A 25,583-nucleotide genomic window follows, 5' to 3' on the forward strand; every position below is an offset into this window, starting at 1 on the left:
GGCAATGTCCCCACTGTGGTACCAGGGGAGAGAGACAGCGGAAGAAGATTGGAAGAAATTTAAGGACTATCTCAAGAAATATTGCAAAATTTATGAATGTTAGAATGACGTTGGTTTAGAAATTATGTGGTTTCCAGACGTAATGGATAAGTAAAAAGAAAAGAAAGGTCAAAAATTAAATGAAAATTAAGGGAACGGATTTGCTGAAATAATAAAATAGAAATTGGAATACAGAGAGGGGAGGTACGAAGAAGTCGGGAAAGTAAGTTATAAGAAAAAAAGGGATTGAAACTATACTTGTTTTTTATTTTTGTCTTTTTTATTATTGTTTTGTTTTGTTTTTATATAACTTTTGAAAAACTTAATAAAAATCTTTTTTTAAAAAAAAATGTCCCCACTGTGGAAGGACATGTGGATCCAGAATTGGCCTCCACAGTCACTTATGGACTCATTGTTAAAACCGTGTTTATGGAAGACAATCTTACTCAGTTACGAGTTATTGCCTGGGAAGGGGCCTTGTTCTGAGTCACATCGCTGGCCCACCGAGCCTTGTGTTGCTGACCCTGACTGACAGGGGACCTTCCCAGTCCCAACTGGAGATGCCACTGCATGTTGAACCTGGGATGTTCTGCATGCAGTTGCTTCTAGAGCTCTAGGCACCTGTGCGCACCAGTCTAGTGTCTAGGCACCTGTTCCCGGGTCTGCGCTCCAGGAGCAGCTGCAGCCACAGCGGGCCACTCTCCCTCCCCCAGAGACAGAGACTGGGCCTGCACGGAAACCGCCTCTGCTCTCCCCTCTTCAGTCCCCTCCTGGTTCAGGGAGACAGTGGTACAGGAGAGGGTTGAGAAGCCCCTGGCCCTTCACTCGCCTGACCTGCCTCTTCCTCCTCTTCCTCCAACCTTCTTCCTCTGTTCCACCCTCCAGCTTTGAAGCTTCTGCCACCTTGCTCCCTGGGAAACCACAGTGCCCCACAAACCACTGCCTGCCTCTCCTGAGCCAGACTCTAGCCCCACTCCCCCCCCCCACAGGGCACACTTGTTGGCATCCTGCCAGTTTGTGACAGTGCTTCACCATTGCACTTTGGCTAGGGGTGGAAGGATCTGTCCATTTCTGTTCCCTTGGTTTCTCATTTTTCCATGTTGAAAAATGTGACGTGCCCAGGAAACCTGCAACCCTCCAGATAGGCTCCAGTTCTGACTCCTGTCACTCTTGAACTTGGCCACGTTAGCCGGGGCGCAAGAATCTCACCGCATCTGGAGGCCCAAAGGTTCCCTTTATCAGCTTGATGGAATCATGGTGGGGCTGTCAGAAAACTGCCATTTCCCGTCCGATAACAGTGAACATCGTGCCCTTGCTTAGATACGCTTGCAATATAAATTATTAGGTTTATTATCAACATCTACAGGCTTTTAGCGGTTTGCAAAGAGCAAATAATAAAAAAGCAGTGAAGTGGTTCCCCCCAATTCAGCTGAAACTGCAACTTATTCTGGCTTCTCCAGTCTCACTGTTATTCAGGCCCTTCGTGGCAAGCGCCTTCAGGACTTAGTAGAGCAGCCTTTTGCTGCTATGACCTGCTGCAAACCCGTTGCTCGGTCCCAGCTCCTGCCAACCTAGCAGTCCAAAAGCACATCAAGAGTGCAAGTAGATAAACAGGTACTGCTCTGGCAGGTTTCCGTGCGCTGCTCTGGTTTCACCAGAAGCGGCTTGGTCATGCTGGCCACATGACCCGGAAAAACTGTCTGCAGACAAACGCCGGCTCCCTCGGCCAGAAAGCGAGATGAGCGCCGCAATCCCATAGTCGTTTGCAACTGGACTTAACTGTCAGGGGTCTTTTACCTTTTTACTTCTTACCTACCTAGGAAGTCTGTTGGTCTACCTAGCTCAGTATTGCCTACACTGACTGGCAGCAGCTCAGCAGGGTTTTGGACAGGGGGTCTTTCTCTCCCATCCCTACCTGGAGATGTTGGACCAGAGATCTCTTGCAAGCAAAGCAGGTGCCCTGCCACTGAGCTGTGCTCCTTTCCCTGAAAACAAAGCAAGGTTCTAGTCCTCAATATTCTCAAATTAAATAGGAACATGGGGGAACTGCCTCTTGGGTCCATTTGGCTCAATATTGTCTACTCTCTGGGGTTTGGGGCAGGTAGTTGAGTTGGGAACTTGTCTATCGCCTGCATGCGAAGATGGGCTCTGGCAGATGGAGCGGATGAGACCAAGAGGGGATCCAACGGCCAAGCAGGGGGTTTCTGCACGTGCCGTAGAGGGAAGCGAGCGGCAGGTGGGGCTTGTCCACCTGGGAAGGGAGCCCACCTAGGCCCTAAACCTCTGCCGCCTTGCGGCTACACTCATTTGTGAGAAGGGCTTCAGGAGTAAACCCCGATCATTAATGAGGGTGTAGGAGAGGTATAAAATTTAATAGAACAAAAAACACCCTGGCGGTTATCACCAATTGAAGCTTCGTTACTCAAACCGCTCAGTAAAAAGGGGAAATGGCCAACATATAGAGATTTACTGAGAGATCAAGAAAGAAAATGGAAATTTAAAGATTATGAGGAAATTAAAAACCATTTTCAGAGTTGGTTGCACTACAATTACATGAGATGTATAAGGAAGATAATAAGAAAGGGTTTAGCTATACAATTTCTAGATTTCAAAAGGAAGTTATAGCAGAAGAAGTGAAGCTGCTGAAGAAAGCATATAGTATTCTGCTAGAATGGGAAACAAAAGATGAGGAGGTCAAATCATTCATGATCAAATGGGCACAAGATATAGGACATATATACAGAAAAATACGGTACTTTGTATCATATGTGGTGGGAATGTAGAAAAGTAAAAAAAAAAAAGGGAAATGTTATATAATGAATTGAAAAAAAATGTTTAAAATGACATTTGTAAAAAAAACCAGAAGCATTTTTGTTAGGGATTGTAGGACAAGACCTGCCAAGAAAAATAAAGGACGTATTTATGTTTGCTACAACAGCGGCAAGAGTCTTGTTAGCACAAAGATGGAAGAATGAGGAAATCCCAACAAAAGAACAGTGGCAAGAAAAACTGATGAGTTATGCAGAATTGGCCAAGTTGACATATAAACTGTGTGACAAGGACCATCGTGATTTCAAGGAAGAATTTTTACAAATTATTTAAAAATAATTTTTACAAATTATTTAAAAAGACAACAAAATGATCTGGACTTCTTGGCAGGTTTTGAATAAACACCCACAAATTTATTAGTTGCATGTATAATAGATAAGGCAATGAGATGTACAATTTTACAATATGCAGAGAACAATATGTGCAAAGAAACCAGAGAAAGGAGCTGAGGAAAGTCTTGGGGGGTGGAGAGGGAGGGGATAAAAAGGGGGGGATGTAATTGGATATATTGATTGATAATCTGGTTGTTAAATTTATTTTATATATATATATATATATATGGAGTAAACCCCGAGGAACAACCCACGCTCGCTGCCTTCCGGGAGGGACATCTCCAGGAGAAGTAAAGGCTAAGGGTTAAACCCGACACAAATCCAGAGTGCAGTCCCTAAGGCGGTTGGGTGGAGCTTTGTACTTCAAATGATTGAGCTAATGTGGAAAGAGAATAAATGACAAGGCACTTGTTAATTGGAAATAAACCTTGGGGGAATCGAATATCAAAATTTTGTTATCCCCTCCTTCTGGCAACTCCTGCTGCAGCCAAGCTGGTGCCAAACGTCCTGCTCTGCTTCCTGGTGTGTGTGTGTGTGTGTGTGTGTGTGTGTGTGTGTGTGTCTTGTTGTCTAGGCAGCCCAGGACCCCCAGGCACCCTGCCCGGGCTTGTGGCCCTTGGGTGCTGCTCATGCAGCAAAAACAAGACAGGAGGTGGCAGTTAAGAGACTCTTCCAGCCCTGCCTGCAGATGGTGGTGGGTTGAACCTGAAGCCTTCTGAACGCTCTAAGCCCCGAGCTAAGGAAATGTGCAGATTGGTTTGGCACCTAAACTCCACCCTGTTTCGTTGTTCCTGTTTTAGGCAAAGGTCTGCAGTCCGGTGACAGACCATCTTTTCATGGAGAAAACCCCAAAGTCAATCTCCGGCCTCTCCAGGTAGGATCCATCATGTTTGGAGAGCTATGACCAGCCAATGCATACAGGACAGGCAGAGGGACCAGTGACTTGGCAGAAAGCAGGCCCCTTATTCCGACCATGAGGACTAGAGTGCTGGGTTTTCATAAAGCGACTCCTTGTGAGTAAAGGGCTCCTGAGGGGCAGGGCCTGAGACAAGCTCCTTGGTGGAGGGATGGCAGGTGGCACTTGTGGGGAAAGTTGTGGGTCATGGCAGCTGAAAGGGGTTCAAATCGAAAGCATCCTTTTCAGCCACTTGGTCTCCATTTGTTGAATATGTTCTGAGGTGAGTCCCAGGGGCCAGGCAGAGAGGGCTTGGGGGCCGCATTGGGGGAGGGAGAGACCCTTGGCTCTCCCCCACTGCTCTCCTGTGTCTCCAGACAGCCCCCTCCCCTGGAGGTGTGATGATGTCATAAAAAGGCAGGTGAGGAAAGGGCCCATTGGCTCCAGCCCCTCCCTCCTCCATCCTCCTGACTGACAGCTGAGGAGCCCAGAGAGGGGAAGAGGCGCCCCCATTTCTCTCTCTCTCTCTCTGATGGGTGACGAATTTGCTGGATGGATCTTGCACTTCCCAGGGTGAGTGGTGTTTCCAAACCCAACAACCAGGGAAGAGCTTTCTGTGTCAGGCCAGTGGCCCATTGAGGCCAGCATCCTGTTCTCACTGTGGCCCAAATGACCCAAACAGGCGGATCCTGCAAGCAGCACCCAAGGGCAGCAGCAACTCTCCTCTTGTGCCGTTTCCAGCAACTGGCACTCAGAAGCATAGCTGCCTCCAACTATGATGATGATGATGATAATTTATTATTTGTACCCCACCCATCTGGCTGGGTTTCCCCAGCCACTCTGGGCGGCTTCCAACAAAGATTAAAAATACATCAAAATGTCACACATTAAAAACTTCCCTGAACAGGGCTGCCTTCAGATGTCTTCTAAATGTCAGGTAGTTGTTTATTTCCTTGACATCTGGTGGGAGGGCGTTCCACAGGGCGGGTGCCACCACCGAGAAGGCCCTCTGCCTGGTTCCCTGTAGCTTTGCTTCTCACAGTGAGGGAACTGCCAGAAGGCCCTTGGCTAATAGCCGCCAGTAGCCCTCCCTTCGACGAGTTTGCCCAGTTCTCTTTCAAAGCTACCCAAGCTGGTGGCCACCCCTGCCTTCTGCCTCTTGTGGGAGCAAGTTCCATAGGTTAACCCCATGCCAAGTGAAGAAGGACTTGGAATCATAAAGCTGCAGAGCTGGAAGAGACCCCCGATGGTCATCTAGTCCAACCCCGTGCGGTGCAGGTCTTTGGGTATGTTGCCCCAGTCACCACATTCTCCCTTTGTTTTTTTTTCAGCCCAGACATGTGACCTCCCCTGCTGGCTCTTCCACCACCTGCTCCTTTGAGTTCACCTGGTCCTGTGCCCAGGAGTAGTATTTTGGGAGTTACCTATGGCTCACAGGCACCCTCCGCAATGCTACTGCCAGCATCCGAGTGTCCCATACCACCCGCGAGCCCCGTATCCCAGCTACCCTCCGGGACCGTATTTGAAATCTTGCCCGTCCTGCCCCAGGTGCAATGCGTATGGCTACAGAGGCTACCCACCTGGGCCTGCGTACCCACAGCACAGGGGTGAAGACTGCTTCACCTGCTGCCTGAAAGCTTGTGCTGCCATCTTTTGCTGCTGCTGCGTTATAGACATGGTAACTTACGACTGCGACTGCAACTACGGCTGAGCACCCCAAGACCCTCTCAATGCCTCTGGCATGGATTGCTGTGTAGCCTCTTCTTCTTCTTCCTCTCCGCCTCCTCCACAGCTTCCAAGCACTGTAATAAATGCTGTGCTCTGCGCCGGCAACAGGGAGGCAAGTCTGCCGCAGAGATGGCACCATGGTTGGTTTCTTCCTTTGTTTTGTTTAAAGCATTTGCCACCAAAGCTCCCAGAGTTTTAAAAATCTTCTGGGTCTGGAAGCAGCTGTCAGGGCTGGAGTCAGATGCAGGCCAGCACGGAAAGCATCAGGCTTTGTTGTCGGTGAAGTTAACTCTTTATTCAAGGAAACGGCATACAACTCAGCAACACTCCCCAGCAGTCCTTGCCCCATGGAGCCGTTGCCAGGACTGAAGGTCCCTGCTCTCCACCCTCTCTAAGGCTTCTCCTCTCCCAGATGTTTCCCAAGCAGTCTCAAACTGCGTCTGCGCACCTCTGGCCTCTGTTTTGCCCTCCACATTATTCTGAGCATTCTAGGAGACCAGGGCACAGGGGAGACTCCCTTGCTTCTTCAGCAGCCTCTTGACCCCTCCCTCCTCTGCGTCAGCCTCAGAGTCTGAACTGCTTCCTGTCACAGCCTCTTCCTGCTCACTACACCCTGTTGCTCCTTCAGCATCCAGCATCTTCTCCCAATCCACTCCCTCTGACCTCTCCTAGGTGTCCCACCACCAATTGCCTGGCTCTGAGCCTTCCTCCTCGGGGTGGGGGGTTCCCACCACTTGTCTGTGTCCAGCCAGTTCCTGACAGCAGCCTTCATTTCTTTCCTGACCCACCTCTTTGTAGAAGAGCCTCCAGGTGTCTCTGACTGCAAAGCTCCTCTCTGTTCCACTAGCCCCAGCCAGTAGAGACGGGGGAAATGCAATTCAGTTTGCAGTTCAAGGCAGGCCTACCAAATCCACACTTCCTGCACCAATGCATGGACTGAAACACAGCTCTCCTTCAAAATCCACACTTCTCTGGGTGGTCTTCTGCCCCGTGTTCCTCTGCCTTGGCCAGAGGCTCTTACGCAAAATTAAATACATATATATTCCCGCGAGTAACAGTACAAGTTTGGCAGCAAACACAGAGTTCAGGAGCCACAGTTCAGGAATCAGACAAGACATTCGAGACTGGAGGGAAGTAGCGAAGATGTCCCAACATTTTCTGCACCCTGCCCACCAAGCTTTGAAAGACGAGGTGTGACACTCTCACTCCTGAGGCTCGCTCGCTTTGAGAGAATGTCAGAATTGCAAGCAAGCGCTCCTCCAGGATGTGCCGGTCTGCTCCCAATTCTTCATCCTACTGTTAGGACCCTGATCAAGCGCAGACTTGATTTGCATGGCTATTTGGCTGCTCACCCCACAGGCTCCCCTCCCCTGAAATGCTCTGTTCTGCCGGAGGTTGTGGGCAGAAGTGAACCCCAGAAGAATAGAATAGTTGGAAGGGTCTCCATGGGTCACCTCGTCCCATGCTACTCAAAGTGGTGGTCTGCGGACCAGTAGCAGTCTGCAAACCATCAGCTGCTAGACCCTGACATCTCCACCACATCCCAGGATGCATGGAAGAAGAAGAAGAAGAGTTTGGATTTGATATCCCGAGGAGTCTCAAAGTGGCTAACATTCTCCTTTCCCTTCCTCCCCCACAACAAACACTCTGGGAGGTGAGTGGGGCTGAGAGACTTCAGAGAAGTGTGACTGGCCCAAGGTCACCCAGCAGCTGCAGGTGGAGGAGCGGGGAATCAAACCCGGTTCCCCAGATTACGAGTCCACCGCTCTTAACCACTACACCACACTGGCTCTCACCACACTGGAACACATCAGGGACCACACACAGTACACCGGGGTGGGTGGAAATTACTTGTCCATCACATAAGCATTTCTCTAGTCCAAACTCCTGCAGGAATCACCACTGAAGAGTCCCTGGCAGGCGGCCACCCAACCTCCAATGAGGGAGAGTCCACCAGCCTCCAAGGGAGTCCATTCCACTGTCAAGCAGCCCTTACCATCACAAATTTCTTCCAAATGTTGAATCAGAATCTCCTTTCTTGTCATTTGAATCCATTGGTTCAGGTTGCTCCATATGTCAGTCCTTTGTCAGGTATTTGAAGATGGCTGTCCTGTCACCTCTCAGTCTTCTCTTCTCCAGGCTAAAGATACCCAGCCCCCCCCCTCAACTGCTTTAAACGTCTACAGGTAACTCGCAACTTGCGCAGGATTTCCATTCTGGGGATGTCGCAGGTACACAAAAATAGTCAAACCAGTTCCTTGGACTCATCCTGGGGCAAGCAGTCCTATCTTCTAGAGCCAGTGCACTGAATTAGTCTTTTACACACACACACACACACACAGAGAGAGAGAGAGAGAGAGACTTTTAAGCTCTCTGTTTTGCTTACCAGGCTTTGGGAGGCTGTTTCTCTGTGAGGAAAACCCTGCAGAAAAAGAGCTGTTAGGCTTTCCACCTTCCTTGCCTTAAATTTGTGTGATTTCAGCTGGTAGGCTTTCAACTGCGTAAATTTGAAACTGCATGTGTTAAATATGCATAAAAAGGTAAAAAAAAAGGTAAAGGACCCCTGGATGGTTAAGTCCAGTCAAAGGTGACTATGGGGTTGTGGCGCTCATCTCACTTTCAGGCCGAGGGAGCCAGAGTTTGTCCACAGACAGCTTTCTGGGTCATGTGGCCAGTATGGCTAAACCGCTTCTTGCGCAATAGGACACCGTGACGGAAACCAGGGCGCACGGAAACACCTTTTACCTTCCCGCCGGAGCGGTACCTATTTATCTACTTGCACTGGTGTGCTTTCAAACTGCTAGGTGGGCAGGAGCTGGGGCAGAGCAATGAGAGCTCACTCCTGATTGGCAAGCCCAAGAGGCTCAGTGGTTTAGACCACAGCACCACCTGCGTGCCATGTTAAACATGCTTAACATGTGTTATCTGTACTGTATTAATGTAAATAGCATACAAGTAATTTAAGCAGTAATTTAAACACATACTGTATTAATACCATGTATGCTCCAAGTTGTTTTGTTGTTGGCCTCCATCTGTCTCAAGAGACAATGGACTGCGCCTCCGGGAGTGAAGTCAAAGCACTGGAGAACTGGAGAAAAAAATTGGGTTCCCTTGCCAGTAGGAACCCACAAAGCTGTAAATGAATTTAGATTGTTGTAAGGTTATTTCAGTTATATGCAAGGCTATGCCAAAAGTGCTGACATTCTCCTGCGGGTCAACCGTCTGTAAACAATGCCCTTGACAAACCTGCTTCCTAGTGAGTCATGAGGCAGCAGCTTCTCCTTTCTGTGTCAATTCTAGCAGGTGCCGTTGCCATCAAGGACTTGGCAAAAAACAACTTTCCCTTGGACGGAAATAGCCATTCTGAAAATAAGTGCCAGATGTGCACACGCACCCCCCCCATTCAAAATACAGCATACAGTGCTGTCTCGGGTTACAGACGCTTCAGGTTACAGACTCCGCTAACCCAGAAATAGTACCTCGGGTTAAGAACTTTGCTTCAGGATGAGAACAGAAATCGTGCAGCGGCGGCGCAGCGGCAGCAGGAAGCCCCATTAGCTAAAGTGCTTCGGGTTAAGAACAGTTTCAGGTTAAGAACGGACCTCCGGTACGAATTAAGTTCTTAACCCGAGGTACCACTGTATAGCTATAAACACAAGAAGGTGGTACAGCACCAAAATTAGGAATCTCCTCATCTCAGTTTCTCATTTTCTCCAATCTTAAATTTGGTTCTCTGCATTTCTAGTTTTGTTTTAATACAAAAAACAAAAACAAAACCCCCTCATGGACATTCTTCAGCATCCTCACGCCCTTTTCTCCTACCATACATGTATTTTCTTGCAATTTCCTCAAAATACTCATTTTTGCAAAGAGATTTCCCCTTATATGACGCACCTCTGTATGTCCTTCTCGCTAATATTTGTTTCTGTTTTTATCACATGACGCCTTCCTACCTCGTCAAGAAGCCCAAGGGGGTGGACATGGTTTCTCCCTCCCCAGTTTATCTTCACAGCAACCCTAAGAGGGAGTGATTGGCCCAACGTCACCCAGTGAGCTACATGCCTGAGGGGGGATTTGAACTCTGGTCTCCCAGGTCATAGTATGGCACTAACATTATGCTACACTTTGCCATAGACAGTGCTGGATTTACGTACAGTGGTACATACAGCTCAGCTGGCTAAAACATGGTGCTGACAACACCAAGATTGCAGGTTCGATCCCCACATGGGACAGCGGCATATCCCTTCATCACAGGGGGTTGGACTAGATGGCCCTCAGGGTCCCTTCCAGCTCCTCAATTCTATGGTTCTGTTATTCTATGGCCATGCATATGCCTCATAAAAGGTGGGTGTCCATTATGGAAGCAGCATAGAAGAGCCCATAAGGCAGCCTTTCTCAACCTGTGGGTCCCCAGATGTTGTTGGACTACAACTCCCATCACCCCTAGCTAGCAAGGCCAGAGCTCAGGGGTGATGAGAGTTATAGTCCAACAACATCTGGGGACCCAGAGGTTGAGAACCGCTGCCATAAGGAATGTCCTGATGGACCACAGGATGATGAATGTAGAAACCTCAGGAGGGGAGGGGGCTGTTGCGCACAGGGTGGGCTTGTTGGCCTCCCCTTGGGGCATCCCCACAAGATGCTGGGTTCGGTGGGCTTGACCCAGCAGGCCTATGCTGAAGTTCTTAAGGCCAAGTCTACCACAGACTTGTATTGCTGTGCAAATCAAATATTTTATTACGGTGCTCAAAGCTGGAGAGGAGGAGGAGGAGGCGGCATGGGAATCCACAGCCGAGGTCCTGAGAGGCCCTTCATGGTAGCCGGGGGGCCGTCAAGATGTCCCAGACGCAGCAACAGCAGAGGGTGGCCCAGCAAGCGGCCAGGCAGGTGGCCAAGGTGGAGGGCTCCTTCCGCTCTTCTATGATGTACACGGAGTGCCCAGGCCCAGGCCCATAGGCTAGTCCCGAAGGCAGAGGGGCAGGGTAGGCCTGGTAGCCCTGGTACCCGTATGGCGGTGTGTACGCCGGGTAGGTGGAATAAGCAGACGGGTACGGCCCTGGCGGGTAGCCGGCATAGGACTGAGAAGATGGGTGCGCCCCCGCTTGCTGGGGCTGGGAGGCATTTGGATTAAGGCCTCCCTGGGATGGCGGAGGTTTTGAATGGTCCATGAATATTCCCCATCCACTTCGGAAAGGCTGCCAGCAGACAAGAGGGAAGGAAACTCGAAATGTGACGTAGGAACTGGAGCGGCAGAGGAGACGTCACCAATCTGTGCTGGAAAAGAAAAAGACAGAGAATGTGGCACCTGGGAGGAAATGAAACCCCCCCCCCAAAAAAAAAATACGTGATAGGGGAGGTGGCATAGTTGAGTCGGCATCTATATGTCTCCAGAGACAATGGGGGTGAAGTCAAACTATGTCACAGGTAGATGCCGGCCAGTAACCACACAGTTTGAAGTCTGAGTTAACTCTTGATTAGCAAAACCACACACTTGGTTCCCTGTCAGGCCTAAGGAACAGAGCAGGAAAACCAGTTGCCAAGACTGAGAGTCCCATCTCCTTCTGCCGATCTAAGTCCCCTCCTCTCTAGGGTTTCCCCCAAGCAAGCAGAGTCTCTGCCGTCATGCAGCCAACCTCTCCTCCACCCTCTTCATGCCTCTCCTGGTTCTGGGAGACAAGCGGGGAGGGGAGCTGGTCACAGCAGGAGGGGGCCTCTTCACAGGCTGAAGTGTCCTTCCTTTCCTGCTTCAGCTTCTGCCACAGACTCCCCTTGCTCACTAAGCCCTTCGGACACCTCTTCCAAGTCTCTTCCCCATTTTCCCCTGGCTCTCCCCTTCGTGGTTCCCAGCTGGTTCCTCCCACCATTCCTCTGTGTCCAGTCCATACAAACCACTTGGCTGCAAGGATGGTGACTTGTATCTGCTGCCTCCTGTGTTGTTGTTGCTGCATTAGCAGCACCAAGGTGACATGGTAGAAGTTCATAAAATAATAATAATAATAGTAATAATAATAATAATAATAATAATAATAATAATAATAATAATAATTTATTATTTGTACCCGGCCCACTCTGGGCAGCTTCCAACAAAGATTAAAAATACATCAAAATGTCACACATTAAAAACTTCCCTGAACAGGGCTGCCTTCAGATGTCTTATAAATTTCAGGCAGTTGTCTATACCTTTGACATCTGCTGGGAGGGCGCCACTACCAAGAAGGCCCTCTGCCTGGTTCCCTGTAGCTTTGCTTCTTGCAGTGAGGGAACCCCCAGAAGGCCCTCAGGGCTGGACCTCCGTGTCCAGGCAAAACAATGGGGTGGAGATGCTCCTTCCGGTCTACTGGGCCGAGGCCGCTTAGGGCTTTAAACACTTTAAATTGTGCTCAGAAAGGTACTGGGAGCCAATGGAGGTCTTTGGGATGCAGAAAGTATATTGAGAGAAGTTGTTCCTCCCTTTTGCCTTCTCCTTTGGGATTCTGACTTGACATCAGGGAGAACTTCCTGGCGTTAAGAGCCGTTCAAGAGTGGAATGGACTCCTTTGGAAGACGGTGGACTCTCCTTCCTTGGAACTTTTAAACACGACATTGGATGGCCACCTTTCAGATATATTTTAGCTGTGACTCCTGCAGGGGGTTGGGCTAGAGAATCCTTGGAGGTCCCCTCTAACTCTACAGTTCTCTGATTATAATAGGTGCACTTTTGCAAACATGGTTTGGTTGGAGACCTGCATTGCAAATTTCAGATGAGTGTGAATTTCAGAGGACTGTGTTTTGGTTCCCGCATTGTTACGGAAAGTGCCAATTTAATGGATTGGCCTTCAAATGCACATTGAATTCACTTTCTCACCCCCACTCCCTGTCCTTGGTTCCTTCTAAATAAAACTGAAGCCCAGTGAACCAGACTGATGCTGGTGAAACATGTGGCTCACAATATCTGCAACGTACACCTGTTTGACTGCTGGCACATCTTGACTTCCTTTTTGCTCTCGGCCTGTGGGACAAAGCCTGCGTCATCAATTGCAGGTCTTCTGAGAAAGAAGCATCTTTATCTGCTAGAGATCATGTGCCACCACCCCTCTGCTCCTTCCCCTTGTACAATAACAGCATCAGTCTCTTGCGTTAGCAGCAGCACCTGTGTCCTGGCCCAAGCATGTGACTTTTGCAAGCCCCCCAAGAGCACAATGAGAGAGACGCCTTGGGGATCCTGCAAAAGGAGAAGGAAGGCTGAGAGGTGTCTGTGTTCTGAGCCACACACGCAAAACGTTGTATTTATTTCATCTGGCATCAGTCACTAGGGATTTGGTTTGCATTGAATGGTAAACCTGACCCAATTTGCACTTTCGGAAAGAATGAAACAAAGCTATCCTTTGAAATCTGCACCTCTCTGAACTTTGGTGTCTTTTTCTCCACCTAAGTAATGTGAACAAAAATGCATGGACTAGGGTAAAGTGTGCCTGCAGATGCATATCATACTGAACACAGCGTGCAAAAATGCGCTGTGCTAGGGGAAATTGCTTTGCCAAAATGTGCAGGATTCCTGCCTTGCAGGGGGTTGGGCTAGATGACCACCCAGTTCCCTTCCAACTCTACAATTCTATGATTCTACTCCTGCTGTTAAAATGCATTACTCGCCCTTCACTCAAAGGTCCCAGTGTGGGTTGTAACTATTGAAACACAATATTAAAAACAGTTTAAAACTGCCCAACCTCCTGCTCTCTCAGTGGTCAACTCGATCCCACCATTGGGAACCTCGCAAGCAGGACCTGAGCAGAACAGCAGCTGTCCCCACTTGGGATCCCAGTCGCCCCGCTGCCTCTGCCAGTGGAAGCATAACACCCCCAAAGGCCTCATCCAGGTGGAAAGAGGGCAGGAGACACAAACTCCCCAGTGACGGGAAGAGAGGGAGAAGGGGGTTGGAGGAGAGCTTCTGAATGGCTCCTCCTCTCCATTTGTCCTGTTTGGAAATGCCAACTCACCAAGCCGAGCCAGAGATCTCTGCAGCAACAACTCCACTTGCCAGGATTCGAAAACAAGCCAAGGCTGAAAGAGAGAGTGAGATGAAGCCACTGATCTCAGTCAGGAGGATTGACATGAGGAGCCAACTGGCCCTTTCCTCACCTGCCTTTTGTGACATCATCGCCCCTCTAGGGGAGGAGGGGCTGCCTGAGGACATAGGGAAGTGGAGACAGGGAGCCTCCGTGCCAAAAAGCCAGCCGGCAGCAAATCACACTGTTCAAACTTGGCGTTTATTAGCAAAAACACAATCTCCGTGGACTTGGCATGGTGAGTCTGGCCCCATGAAGTCTCCGCGACACAGTCCCAACCTCCCGACAACCTTATCTATGCTCCCTCCTCTCCAAGACTTTTTACCAGCATGCTGAGACTTGCTCTTCCTCCTTCTGCGAGATGAGAGGGGAGCTTGTCGCAGCAGGAGGGGGAGACCCCCCTGGCTACTTCACCAGCCAGACTCCTCTCCCTCCTGGCAGCATCAGCTTCTGCCGCTGATTCTGGACTGCTCTCTGCCACAGACTCACCCTGCTCACTGTTGCCTCTTCAGCTTCTGACGCCTCTCAGTCTTCTCCCTCTGATCACTCATCATTGTCCCGCCATCAGTCAGTCCCCAGGCTTTGAGTCTTCTTCACTTGGGGGGTTCCCCAGATAGTTCCTCCCCCCCCTTCCTCTGCATCCAACCAGTGCATGACACTTGGGGGCCAAATGCAGCTCTCCATCTTGTCCTCAGGACTCTCCGCAGATCACACCTATCAATGGCCTTTCTCAAGAGCTTTTGCCTGGCTGATGGGTGTCCTTGTTTGTAAATAGAAACCTGAAGCTCTTGCAGTACTAGAATCTTGCTTACTGTAGGCACTTTTGGATTTCCAAGCGAGTGTCCTGGGTGCCACCCTCTCTGGTCACCCCCCTGGAGCACCCCCCCCCCACTAGCACAAATCCGCAAAGAAAGTGAGAGATTTTCCAAGGGGGTTCAGGTAGAAATTTGGTCCAGTGGAATTAATCCAATGCTTGAAAATCAGAGTTGAAGGAGAGAGGCTGCAAACCTGCCATACGGGATAAGGCTACCACAGGCTAGTCGCCACAGTCGCTGTGCTGCACCTCCACAGCCAGAGGCAGCAATGCTGGGAGCCACAGGAGCAGGGAGGGCTCTTATTATTATTATTATTTATACCCTGCCCATCTGGCTGGGTTTCCCCAGCCACAACAAAGATTAAAAATACACCAAGATGTCACACATTAAAAGCTTCCCTAAACAGGGCTGCCTTCAGATGTTTTCTGAATGTCAGGTAGTTGTTTATCTCTTTGACATCGGATGGGAGGGCGTTCCACAGGGCGGGTGCCACCACCAAGAAGGCCCTCTGCCTGGTTCCCTGTAGCTTTGCTTCTCGCAGTGAGGGAACCGCCAGAAGGCCCTTGCAGCTGGACCTCAGTGTCCGGGCAGAACGATGGGGATGGAGACGCTCCTTCAGGTATACTGGACCGAGGCCGTTTAGGGCTTTAAAGGTCAGCACCAGCACTTTGAATTGTGCTGGAAATGTGCTGTGAGCCTTGTGCTTGAACCCTCCCTGCCGGCTTCCCATTGGGGTTGTCTGTTTGGCCACTGTGGGAACAGGGTGCTGGGCTGGAGGGGCCACTGGCCTGATCCAGAAGGGTCTTCTGATGTGTGCAGCCAAAATGGGAAGGAGCACCACTCTTTCAACATTCTTCTTCAGCTCTGTGTACTGTTCAAGAGGGGGAAGGACCCTCATCACCTCCTGGGGAGAGTGAGTTTGGGAGGGGGGCCATCTGTGATTATTGCACAATGTATGCCTAGCTAAACTAAAAACATCAGTGCTATTTAGAAGAGCATTATGACATCCGATCACATTCAAAAAGTAGACGAAAGCTTCTCCTTTATCTCAGGAACCACCATGCAAAATCTGGTATCTTAAGAGGTCTCCAAACGAAGAGCGGACAAACAGATAGGCAACTTTCCTAAGTACAGAGTAGGCCAGGTGAGAGCTCCCTGTCCCAAGGAACCTCCATTAAATTCTGTAAGCCTCAACTATTATAAGGCCCCAATCTTCTGGGGCTTTTAAATTGTTCTTTATGAGTAGTTGCTTAGCCATCCCTGTGAATCAACAGTCTCCAAGCGCAACACGTTCTTGAGCAAAGGGAGGTTGATCAGACCTAAAGGTTTTTTGTGACAGTTCCAGCAACCACCGCCCTGTTTCTCGCTAGGGTGGGTCCATCCTGCAGCAGCCAAAATGTGGTTTCTCGGTTATGGGTGTGTAGCAACATCCCCTTCCTCTTGTTTTGCTGGGTAGGGCACATGCCACCATGTTTTTTTCAGCAAAAATACAAAAAGCAACCACAACAATTTGGTCACCTCACTTGTGCTGGGAGAGAATTGGATGCTGCAGCCACTGGCGCTTGAGGGCCCAATCCATCAGAGCAGGTGAGCCTGGAAGAGAGGGGAGCTGGCAGCTGTTTAACTTTCCTCCTATCCATCTTTCCATTCATAATTATCCACCTGTCCCCATAAGCTCCCGCTTTCAGAATTGCACACATCATGCATTTAAAGCACATTCCGCCCAACCAAGAACTGCAGCCTCGCCTTCACGGAGTTACCGTTCCCAACACTCTTAACCAACAACAGTTCCCAGGATTCTTCCAGGGGGGCGTGCTTTGAATGCATGGTGCTTCTGCAGTCCCTCTCTTGCAGTCCTGGTGACTTCAGAGGATGCCTTCTTTCACGACAGATTCTGCATCTAGACCAGTATTGCTTACTCTGACTGGCAGTGGCTCTCCACTGGTTGAGGAGGTTTGTTTGCTGTTTGATCCTGGAGTTGCCAGGGATGGGATGGGGGGCTGGATTTATGCAAGGGCTGCAGCTCAGTAGGTAGAATGTGGGTTTGAGCCCCACACTGGGGGAAATGTTCCTGTGTTGCAGGATGTTGGAGTAGATTATCCTTGGGGTCCCTCCCAACTCTACAATTCTATGGTTCCTTTCCCTGAAAAAATAGGGCTCCTAGTCCTCATGGGCCTATTAAAATAGGAAATGCAGAAATCTGCCTTACAATGGCTCAGATAATATCCTTCTGTCTTGTCTCCTGACTGCTTCTTTGCCATCGCCTGCTAAGTGATTCTTTGATAAAGGGAGAACCTGGGACCTTCTGCATGCAGGACACCTGCTCTTGCACTGGGCTCCGTGGCAGAGCATCTGCTTTGCATGCAGAAGGTCCCAGGTTCAATCCTGGTCATCTCCAGGGAGGGCTGGGAATGCCTCCTGCCTGAAGCTCTGCAGAGACACAGCAGCCACTCTAGACAACGCTGAGTGAAATGGTCCAGTGGGGACTCAGAACAGGGCAGCTTCCTGTATCCCAGTCTGAGACCGTCCTTCTTCTAGAATCACAAGGATTAGAGTCTCACTTTAGGGCAGAGGTGCCCAAGGAGGGTGGTACTGTCCGGAGGGGGGGGAGCAGCATGGAGGGTTGGAAGTTTTAATAAATGTCTATCCGACTTTGAAAAGCTGGTCTCTGAATCAGCTTTGTCGAATTAATGAAACCAAGTAAACTGGGTTTTGAATCAATGTGCACTTAATTGTAACTGTTCCGAATGTCATTGTGTTAGCTCAGTTGGCTACAGCATGGTGCGGGTAAAGGCAAGGTTGCCGGTTTGATCCCCGAATGGGACCGCTGCCTATTCCTGCATTGCAGGGGGTTGGGCTAGATGACCCTCAGGGCCCCTTCCAACTCTATGATTCTATGAGATTATGCTCCTTCGTGGGTTGTGTTGACTGCTCTTTTATAGGGAGGGGTTGTGGGCGCTGGGGGTGAGTTTATGGGACCAAGGAGGCCTGGAAAAGTTTGAGAGCCGCTCCTTCAGGAGAAGGAGCACCACTCAGTCTGACCCACTGCAAGGCAGTTCCCTATTTTCCAGGTTCCTCACCTGCATTCATCTCCCTCCTTCTGTGGTCTATTCAGATCTATTTCCCTCTTCACATGCCCATGTCTCTTTGTCTCTCTGCTGGGGTTCCAGGCTTTCCACATCCACCTGCGATGCGTTACTTTGCTTAATGCCTTTTCTTCTTCATTTCAACACTTTGATCCGAGAACTGGGGTGACGCACGGGGGTTGCTGCTGTGGTGTGTTTTTCCTTCCCGGCACCTAGAGCCTGAATTAAGATTTGCAAAAGTTGCAATGCGCAAATCGTAAAAGAACATTGCAACGCAAGCCTCTGCAGATGTTGAGAAACAGGACATGACTTCTTTTTTAACAAATAAAATCCTGCAATTTCTCCAAGGAGCTTAGGCCGGCGTATAGAACATGCATGTGCCGTGATTCCTTCCCTTTGCTTTTATCTTCACAACAACCCTGTGGGGCAGGCCAGGCCAAGGCTGCTACTGGCCCACGGTCACCCAGCAAGCTTTGAGCCCCTGGCCCCCTCCAATTATTCTGAAATGAATAATACTATTCACTGTGAAGAATACGGTGCCTAGACATTCCTCAGTGACGACCGGAACCCAGGAGCGGAAAGAGGCACGTGCCTCCACAGTTCTCTGTTCTGGGTGTTTGTGAGGGCAGATTAAGGACGCAGGAAGCTGCCTCCTTCTGTCGGGTCTCTCATGCACACTCAATCACACTCTCTTTCCGTGGGTGGGGCTTTGTTTTAATTAAACAATTTGGACATAAAAAATAGACTAGGCTGCCTTTCAGTCTGAATTTACCATTTAAGCAACTGCATTTAGCAAATAACTGCAGCACCAAGAGAACAATGTAAGGCAGGAACAATAATGCGAGTGGCATCTGCAGAGAAATGTTGCAGCGCGTGGCATCTGCTTACACACCACAGGTGGTACTTGACCGCCTTTCACTTAGTCTGCCCATTAATGAATATGTTAATGCTAGGTCTATTCATTTCAATAGGTATACTCTGAGCAAGACTTAGCTGAACAGATCTACTTAAAGCAACAATACCCATATAAGCCTACATCAAGGAAATAAGTAAAAAAAATGAATATTGTATATCGTTTTATGTAAGCCACTTTGAGATTTATTTGATTAATAGATAGATCTTGCTCCGTAAATCAATAAAATATCAAAATGCATGGGGAACTAAAGGTCAGGTGAGCAGTTGTTGCTTCTCCACAGCTGTTTTTTGTGGCATGCACTCCTTTCAGCAAAGCAATATCCTTTCTCCCACACCCCTTCCGCAGCAACAAAGGAACTTGCGGTTCCTCAATACTTATTCCTCTTCATCCAGCGTCATGCAGTGATTGATGGATGAGTAAGAACAGAAAACATGTTGTGCTCTGCTCTGAAATGATGCCACCGGAACACCCCCCCCCCAAAAAATAAGGCAATACCAGGAACTGCTGAAAAGAGGGAGCACATCCTTAAAAAACAGGAAACATGCCCTCAGGTGACCTCTTTCTCTTTTCAACAACCTCTCCTCATTGACTCTCCTTTCTTCTCTTAATTTTGCAGAAATTTGGCCAAGATGGAACTCTCGACCAGCCATGGACCGCGGGTGGGGCTCTGGTGAAATTTGGGCAGCCATAGTGAGGTTACCACTGCTTGCTTCCCAACTGGGTGCAGAGACTGAGTGAGCTGCTGGTTCTTCTCATGTTTGAGATCTTGTTTGGCAACCATCAGCTCAAGAAGACGCACAGACTTCTGACTTTCACCAGCACCACACCTTGTGTCCATTATTGTGAGATCCTAAGCAGTGGACATCGCTTTGCCTCCATCAAAGGCCAAGAGTGCTCCTGTGTTGTCTCAAACAAGTCTTCCCAAGAATAGGCCCAGTTTTGTTTCCGTACTGATCCATTAAGCAATCTAGAAGATGACTGACATGGAGCTCTTCAACTCCACCCCCTCGCCCTCTCCTTGGACAGCCCTCCCCACGTCTGTCCCAGACCCCCGACTTGCTTCGGCCCGTCGCCCAGAACTCTGTTACCCAACGACGGACACAAACCACGTCAACATCATCCTGTACCATTACAACTTCACAGGGAGGATGCAGAATCGCCGTCCCCAGGAAGACCAGATGAGCGTCCTGAAGATGGTCATTATTGCTGCCAGCTGCCTCATCATTCTGGAGAACCTGGTGGTGCTGCTGGCCATCATCCGCAAAGTGCGCACCCGCCGGTGGGTCTACTCTTGCCTGGCCAGCATCACCCTCAGCGACCTCTTAGCCGGCACGGCCTACTTGATCAACCTCTGGTTGTCAGGGAGCCGGACCTTCCAGCTGTCGCCCACCATGTGGTTCCTCCGCGAGGGGGTCCTCTTTGTTGCCCTGGCAGCCTCCACCTTCAGCCTGCTGGTGACAGCCGTGGAGCGCTACAGCGCCATGGTGAAGCCCATCGCCGAGAAGGCGTCCAGCAAGACCACCCGCCTGAGGGCCCTCTTCGCCTTCTGCTGGAGCCTGGCCATCCTCATTGGCCTCCTCCCCTTGCTGGGCTGGAACTGCATCTGCCATGTCTCCCGCTGCTCCACGCTCCTGCCTCTCTACGACAAGAACTACATCCTCTTCACTGTGATCGTCTTCAGCATCATCCTGGTGGGCGTCGTGGGCCTCTACGCCTCCATCTACTGCTGGGTGCAGAAAAGCGCCCAGCAGACCTTTTCTCGGGGCAGCCGGAAGAGGTCTCTGCGGCTGCTGAAGACGGTGCTGGTGATCCTCTGCACCTTCCTCATCTGCTGGACCCCTCTCTTCATCCTCCTCCTGATAGATACCTTTTGGGGGAACACAGCCTGGGCTCCCCCTAAACTCTTTGGCTGGATCTTGACCTTGGCCGTCACCAACTCATTCATCAATCCCATCGTCTACGCCTTGGGGAGCAAGGAGGTGAGGAGGGCTGTCGTGGAGCTTCTCTGCTGCTGCTGCATCTGGGCTGGGGTGCGCGGCCCCCAAAACTGCCTCGTTGCCAGCAATATCCATGCCAGCTCTTCCACAGGCTCCTTGAGAGGGCGTGGCAGCTTCCGTAGCCCAGTAGCCTTCAGCAGGAGAACCAGGGAACCTCTCTCCAGCAATTCAAGTGTGCTGAGCAATGACACTTCAGGGCTGCACCACACCCAGGACTAGAATCTCCACTCTTCCAGACCATGAGGAGGAGAACCCTCAGAACTTGTCTAAAAGATTCTGTTGTGCATGTCTTCAGGTGGTTCAGAGGAAGACCAGAAACCTCAAAGACGACTGTAGTAATAGCAGGGACTATCCACCCCCCCCCACCAATCCTCCTAACCCCAGCAGGACCTGGCAGGAAGAGGGAGAGGTCGCTAGGTGTTGCAAGTCACAAGCCAAACGGTAAAGCTGCCACCACCTCCTTTCCTGGGCCACCCTCAAATGGGGCTCCAGGAGGAGAACCCTCCTTCGATATTTACCAGGTTGCCCAGCCCTGTGTCACTATACCGTGACACAGACAGAAATTCAACAGGTAGGTGTCCTAAATGGCCAGGCACCAGTTTAGCTTCTCCGGGCAAAAGTCCTTTTTCAAGTTTATTGAAAAGGCCACTCAAAAAGTTGGCACAGTTCTTGAAAGTTTATAAACAGAAAATAAAACGTTATAAAATATAGCTAACTAAAAACCATACTCATGCAATAACAGCTCAGAGCACAGCAAATAGTCCAAGTCCCTTTACTGGTCAAATGCTCTCAGGCAAAACACCAGGGCAAGATGTTCTGCAATTTGCATCTGAATTCCCCAAACCCTTTATCCTTGAAAACCCCACGAGGAGGATCATTTCTTTAGGTTAATTACCAATTTGCCAGTGGCTGTATGATGAGACTATATCTCCTGAACTTTGTTTATACTCAGGGACCTTGAGATCAAAAGGCTCTCCCCTCCCTCCTTCTCTTGAGTTGCAAATTACTGGCTAGCCTCCTGCACCTTTTCACCCCCAATCCACATTCAAGCCCCAGCTGCCCGGATCTGCAAATCAGATAACATCTCAACCTGCCCAGAGTCAGGATGCAATTTAACTCACACTTCTAGAGACAGGGAGTTTTATACTTAAAAAGACCAGACATCCATTCCCCACAAGGCCACAGTTTTAACTCTCCCACAATGCCTCACTCCGGCACAAACCAGTGTTTAACATACCAAGCTTTCCCAACTTCACTACAACGACAACGCCATTCCTGTTGCTGCAATGGATCCCCTGGATGTGTATTTTGTCTCACTGTTGTATATTTTTAAAAATACATATATGCAAGTCTGAACAAGAAAACTGTTTGATCCAGATGTTTCCACCAAGGGTGGAATTTTTAACACCTTTGGATTGATGTGTGAATTGCTAATTCTTCTTTGCAATCAGCCAATCAGAAATGGTGGGCTATTTCCATTTTAACCCTACCCATTGAAATTAAAGGGCTTAGCATACTTGTACTTTACTTGTTGTTGTTTAGTTGCTTAGTCGTGTCCGACTCTTCGTGACCCCCTGGACCAGAGCACGCCAGGCACTCCTGTCTTCCACTGCCTCCCGCAGTTTGGTCAAACATACTTTACTTACTTATACTTAATTTAAATGGGTCTACTCTGAGTATACCTTGGTAGCATACAAACCCTATGATATGATGGGGTTTGTGGGGTGGACTGACAGGGCCCCTTGAATATTATTGCAATCGGCCACCAGGCAGCATGAACCTCCTGAGCCATTTTATAGAAAAGCTCAGCCAACACAGAAGACAGTTAAACTGCAGGGGCAAGAAACCCAAGACCCTCTAGGGGGCACTGCTGAGCTGCATTGGAATGCAGAGGTTCTGAACAGAGGTTGTTAGCCACTGATTGTGCCCACTGTGGGCAAACCATGGTGGTCAGCAATGCTGCAGCTGCTGAGGCCCCTCGCCCTCAGGACAGGGGGACTGAACAAAGGGGGAACAAAAGCAGCCTTAAAAGCATGATTTGTCTGTATGCTTGGTTGTTTAAACCATCTCTTGGGTTCTGAATTACGATTAACATTACATTTTAGGGCTGTAGCAAAGTTCCTCTTTTCCAATAAACAGATCCCAGGTTCAACCCCAGACAGGCAGAGTTGGAAGGGATCCTGAGCATCATCTAGTCCAACCTCCTGCAATGTAGGAACAGGCAGCTGCCCTATACAGGTGCCAGACCGTGGCATCCCCAGCACCAGCTCTAACCGACTGAGCTACTCAGGCCAGGGCTGGGGAAGATCCTTACCTGAAACCTGGGAGAGGAGGAGGCCAGAAGGAGCACGCTGGCCGGGTTTGTTATGAGGCAGCTTTCTAAGGCTTGGCGGGGCGCTTTGGACTGAGCCCCAGAATTTAGGATAAAGACTTCCCCACCACCCAAAAAATAAATGAACTGGATAAAGATCTAACACGATGCTGCTCACATCTAATGGAGGCTGGAGCACCCGAACTGTGCAACGTGATGCTGTGCTCTCCAACTCAAGGAAGGCAACAGGCATTGCAGCACAGGAGCTTAGCATGACGGTTCCTACTCACGTGTAGCATTTACACACATACCAGCAGCACACCCAAAGAGGGCTCCGATCCAGGATTCTTTTTCTGCAGGCAAGGAGGAATCCTCCCCTTCGAAGAAATGCCATTGATCGGGGGGGGGGGGATTCTGCGAGTGGATGGGGGGCAATTTTCACAGGTCCCCACAGACTTGGAAGGACCCTGGAGGGTCAATCTAACCCCCTGCAATGCACATGTGGTCACCGGTCCAATGTGAAACCATACCAGACCTGCTTAGCTTTGCAAATGTGTGAGTAGTTTAATTGCTGCACCAGTGTCAGGGCTGGAATCAGACACAGATCAGCAGGAAAGATGCAAGGCTCAGTTGTCAGTGAAGTTCAGGGAAACAGCGCACAACTCTTGCCCCATGGAGCCGTTGCCAGGAGTGAAGGTCCCTCTCTAAGGCTTCTCCTCTCCCAGATGTTTCCCAAGCAGTCTCAAACTGTGTCTGCGCACCTCTGGCCTCTGTTTTGCCCTCCACATTATTCTGAGCATTCTAGGAGACCAGGGCACAGGGGAGACTCCCTTGCTTCTTCAGCAGCCTCTTGACCCCTCCCTCCTCTGCGTCAGCCTCAGAGTCTGAACTGCTCCCTGTCACAGACTCCTCCTGCTCACTAAACCCTGTTGCTCCTCCCCTCTGACCTCTCCTTGGTGTCCCACCGCCAGTCCTCTGGGTCTGAGCCTTCCTCTGGGGTTTTCTGGGGGGGGATAGGTGCACCTCCTACCACTCCTCTCTGTCCAGCCAGTCCATGGCATTAGAGTTCCTCATATCTGGAGCAGATATGAGTGGGGAGCTGCAAGAGGAAGGGGGCGTTTGACAAAATTCACTTCTCCCTGCTCTCCTTTAAGACTCAGAAGATGGAGACAGGCTCCCTGTAAGGAAGGAACAGGGAGCAATTACAACCGGGGGGGGGGGGAGTGCATGCTTGGGCTTTGGGTGAGACCCAGAGGCAGCACGTTGGGCTACAGGGGTGCCAATTTGAATAAAATATTGGGCCACCCCAGGTAAGCCCCGTCCCACATAATGGATCACAAGATGTGGCATATACACACCATTTGAATGGCAATGCCATCTCAAATATTTTAGGGGGGGGGGCAAAGGGATCCTGGTCCCCAGAGGTTGGCTCCTGTGGTTGGCTACGTTTCAACCACATGACACTTACACAACCCTTGCCATCCAGGCCAGCAAAAGGCATTATCATAGTTCAGTGAGACATCCCAGGTAGGCACTACATGGGGTTGGACTAGATGACCCTTGGGGTCCCTTCCAACTTTACAGTTCTATGATTCTTAAATCCAAACTATTCCCCCTGACACTTCACTGCCAACTGACTGACTGGAACCTCCAGCCAATCAGAGTCTGCTGTCCATCTACCCAGACCAATCAGACCGAATTTAACTGATCCAGGCCCCACCTAATAAAATTTCAAAGTGGTCCTTTCTCTCTCTCTCCTCCATCACAACCTGTCACCAAAGCAGGCTGCGAGCTTCATTGACAGTACAAGTCCCCAAACCTTTAAAGTTCAGTCACAGGATATTGCTTTCTCCAAAACATGAGCACAAACAGGCATATATCATTGCAGCAATTATCCACAGATTTTGCACAATGGACTCCCCCACGAGGGTTAGCAATGGCTGCTTGCAAGCTCTCGCCTCTTTCTTCACAGACTTTATTGAAGAATTTAATAACAATAGCCAAACTAAAAGCATTCTCCTCCAAGACAAATGCATGTATAGATGCTAAGCCTTGTGCGCAGTCATCCACGTGGCGTCAAAACAAACCTTGAAAAACCCTTGCATTACAGATACAGCTCACACCCACAGGGTCTACTTCAGTCTAAAGCATTACTCTAATTTCTCCATAGCTGCTGTTTGCAAGCTTGTGGTTGGCTGTTGGGGATCATCCTCATGGAAAGAGGCACACATGATTCTAAATGTTTTTATTTTTAAAATGGTTTAAAGGTATTTCTGTACCACTTCAGTGCAGACAATATTCAGCCAGGTGGACTCAGTATAATTCAGCTTCCTAGTTGGATTGCCTTAAATTGATACACCCTCTTGTGTGGGCTCCACATCTGGCGAACGAATTTGCTATGGATTGCGGTACGATGCAAGGCACTGTATTTACTCCGAGGGAAATGTTGCACGGAATCAGCCCTTGTGCATCTTTGCTTACTTGCAAGCCCCCGTTTGGCCACAGGGGGGCGCTTTAAACTCGCCCATGCAGGAAAGCATCCTGCGCTCACACTTGGCTCATGCTCAGAATCACCCGGGCACAGAAAAGGCAC

The 25,583-nt window shown here is 49.7% G+C and overlaps 1 protein-coding gene and 2 long non-coding RNA genes across 5 annotated transcripts; 2 read left to right on the forward strand and 1 right to left on the reverse strand.

Moving 5' to 3' along the window:
* The first annotated feature begins 3,387 nt into the window (after positions 1-3,387).
* Positions 3,388-5,958, forward strand: LOC310835489. 2 transcript variants are annotated; one of them, XR_014559680.1, is made up of 3 exons: positions 3,411-3,894; positions 4,001-4,668; positions 5,427-5,958. It is a non-coding gene; the product is annotated as an uncharacterized lncRNA (long non-coding RNA). The 2 variants fall into 2 exon arrangements; XR_014559679.1 differs by having other exon boundaries at positions 3,388-4,668.
* Positions 5,959-10,531: 4,573 nt separating this feature from the next.
* LOC310835499 lies at positions 10,532-13,911 on the reverse strand. The gene is made up of 2 exons (XR_014559681.1): positions 13,797-13,911; positions 10,532-11,097 (listed from the first exon to the last, which is right to left on the reverse strand). It is a non-coding gene; the product is annotated as an uncharacterized lncRNA (long non-coding RNA).
* Positions 13,912-14,031: 120 nt separating this feature from the next.
* S1PR4 (sphingosine-1-phosphate receptor 4) lies at positions 14,032-21,375 on the forward strand. Of its 2 annotated transcripts, none has more exons than XM_083720123.1 (2): positions 14,032-14,103; positions 19,299-21,375. In XM_083720123.1, the coding sequence occupies exon 2, from the start codon at positions 19,657-19,659 to the stop codon at positions 20,896-20,898; it is 1,242 nt and encodes a 413-aa protein (XP_083576249.1). In that variant the 5' UTR covers positions 14,032-14,103; positions 19,299-19,656; the 3' UTR covers positions 20,899-21,375. The 2 variants fall into 2 exon arrangements, with proteins under 2 accessions (XP_083576249.1, XP_083576248.1); XM_083720122.1 differs by lacking the exon at positions 14,032-14,103 and adding an exon at positions 16,172-16,267.
* Positions 21,376-25,583: the final 4,208 nt, after the last annotated feature.

The sequence above is a fragment of the Podarcis gaigeae genome, assembly GCF_964106915.1.
Source record: "Podarcis gaigeae genome assembly, chromosome: 18".
Classification (NCBI taxonomy): Eukaryota; Metazoa; Chordata; class Lepidosauria; order Squamata; family Lacertidae; genus Podarcis; species Podarcis gaigeae.

Bases quoted from the DNA above. Each gene is read 5' to 3' on its own strand.
- S1PR4 (XM_083720123.1), top strand. From the start codon at position 19,657: ATGACTGACATGGAGCTCTTCAACTCCACCCCCTCGCCCTCTCCTTGG.